The following is a 2508-nucleotide window of genomic DNA, read 5'->3' as shown; positions in this document are numbered from 1 at the left end:
TGAAAAGACAACAGGGGGGGGTTGGGGGGGGGGGGGAGAGGGAAGCACACGCTGGAAACAGAGTGGAACGATACTCCCTCCAAGCTGTGGAGTCTTGTGAGCAAAAATCCTACCTTGTGAGCGACTGGCATTAAAGTTGTGAAGGAGCGATTGGGCTGCTGCATAAATAAGTCTGCCCTGGAGCCACCCTTCCTGAGCTAAGGCAAAAATGTGTGAGCCAGAGGCTAAAGAAATGTGAGCTAGCTCACACTGACTCAGCTCAGAGGGAACACTGCCGCCCATCCAGGGGATCAAAGGCCCGGAAACCCACCATGGAAATGCCTCGCCGAGGCAGCCACCGGAATGTGCAGGTCGCCGTTTCATCCGTGAGGGAGCTGTTTCAGCGCGCGGGAGGGACGAGTGGTGCAGGGGAGCTAGATGTGCACGTTCGCTCGTGCCCCTTCGATCGGGAGGGGAGGGGAGGGGAGGGGTGGCTGCTCACGTGACCACGCCCGGAGTCTCACGGAGCCTAACTACAGGACTCAAAAAAGGAAGAAATCCAGCCAGGACTCTCTTGATTTCCTCTCGCCTTCCAGGATCCCCGAGCCAATAGGATTGCTCAGTGGGAGAATCAAGCGTCTTCCATTGGCCTCTTACAAAAGGAATTTCAACTTGATGCTTCCCCCAATCTGGGGATCTTTAGAATCACCGTTGAGGGTGGAAGGAGCGATACCTCTGACCACTGGTTCGAAGTAAAGGAATACGGTGAGTGCCACCGTGAAGCTCATCTGTGTTTGGTTCTGGACTTTTGACCCGATTATAAGAAACTCTCTGTGGTTCTTTCATCGTCCCTGTCCTGTCCCATCGAGAATGCAGTCCACGGAGGAATAAAATATCTCTTGAGTCTTCACAGTGTCATCTAGAGCAGAGTCTTCCATGGACTTAGGAGGGTGTAACTCTGCTTAAGATGCCACAGGGGCGTTCAGTCGGGACCAATGCTCCCTCTGAGCTGTGGAGGCCTGTGAGCAAAAATCCTACTTTGTGAGTGACTGGCACTAAAGCTGTGAGCGAGTGATGTGGCTCCTGCATAAATTAGTTTGCTCTGGAGCCATCCTTCCTGAGCGGAGACAAAAATGTGTGAGGCGGAGGCTAAATAACTGTGAGCTAGCTCACACAAACTCAGCTTAGAGGGAACACTGCTCAGGACTGTGGCGCACAGGGGCAAGCAACCCCAAACACCCCTATGCAAGTTGCAGGTGGCACAAGGAACCTGCCAGAGGCCCTAGCAACACCCAACCATCAAGGAGGAACAGGCTGCTGACCTCTCATGAGGGGCACAAGCGGGGCTAACCACACACTGGTGTGGCCATGGCCCCTGGCATCATGCTGCTTCTGCCCATGTGTAGACTGCTATAGGAACAGGGAGGAAAGTCCCACCACCCTCACAACTCCCGAAGAGACTGGTATGAGTGGTAGGGGCCCTGGTGTAGGGTAGCCATCGCCTGTCTGTCCACCCCCAGAAGCACTGGGTGGCAGGGCCTGCAAAAATAGCATTCTGAGATCCGATGAGATGGGGCTAGCCTGGGCCACCCTGGTCAGGTTACATCTCTGGATTCGCCAGTGTATTTCAGAGATACATCAGTGTAGGGCTTAGGAGTCACCCTGGGCACTTTTGTCTTGGGCCTTTGCACTAACGGCTTGGTAGTACACTGCCAATCTCTTCGAAAGCTGAAACAGAGAATTCATTGATATTATGCTATATATTCTTTAACTTTACAAGGCTAACTGTCAGAAAGATTAATTTCCCTCAGGCAATCGAAGTATACGGTATTTCCCGCAGAAAATGAAGGTGTGGTTAGCTCAGAGTACATCTATGAAACTGAGGGAAATCAAGAACTGGATATCTGTTGGGGGGGAGTGCATACAATGACAAATCTAGTGCATAGTTTTTGGAAATCCTTCAGGGTGCTTGCTGATATAATTAGGCTGAAGTACCCTTTGGTCCCTGTGCATCTCAGATTACAAAACTACAACCCAGGTCTCCTAAGCGGATTTGATACTTTTAAACTATATTGATCGGAAACACGATAAACATTGAACATAGTGTTTTTTGCCCTCCTAAGAGTTCCTCTGGATTATTGACCAAGCGTTTGCCCAAACGTGTATTCCTTGTCCACGCTAGTCACCAGATTTGGGGTTTGCCCAACCTGACTTTTCTCACCACATTGTTTATTCTCAGTGTTGCCGACGTTTAGTGTGAAAACTGAATTACCGCAGAGGGTCTCTCCTTTTGAAGAAGAGTTCAAAGTCAACGTTTGTGCTAAGTAAGTTCTGAAGTTTAGAAACAAGTACGCACTGTATCTTTCAAAAAACATTTGTGTCCCCAAAATTACGAATGTCGGAAAGATAAGATAGTTTCCCCTCCTGGGCTGCATTTAGATGACACATAGAACTGCAGTTTATACAAACTTCAACAGTTTGATTAAAATTTGAATCCAACTGCTGGCAGCCTTATTAAGGGTGCAGTCA

The 2508-nt window shown here is 49.6% G+C and overlaps 1 protein-coding gene across 1 annotated transcript in view; it reads left to right on the top strand.

Annotated features, from left to right (window-relative positions):
- Positions 1-2307, top strand: part of LOC107106493 (ovostatin-like) — a 51027-nt gene extending 48720 nt beyond the window's left edge. The window contains exons 6-7 of the mRNA XM_015406654.1: positions 576-744; positions 2219-2307. Of these exons, the coding sequence (XP_015262140.1) occupies positions 576-744; positions 2219-2307 (258 nt within the window). The remainder of the gene's footprint in view (positions 1-575; positions 745-2218) is intronic.
- The last annotated feature ends 201 nt before the right edge of the window (positions 2308-2508 follow it).

The sequence above is a fragment of the Gekko japonicus genome, unplaced genomic scaffold, assembly GCF_001447785.1.
Source record: "Gekko japonicus isolate JY-2015 unplaced genomic scaffold, Gekko_japonicus_V1.1 scaffold188, whole genome shotgun sequence".
Taxonomy (NCBI): domain Eukaryota; kingdom Metazoa; phylum Chordata; class Lepidosauria; order Squamata; family Gekkonidae; genus Gekko; species Gekko japonicus.
The sequence above is the reverse complement of the archived record's forward strand: the minus strand, read 5'-3'. Positions and strand labels throughout refer to the sequence as shown.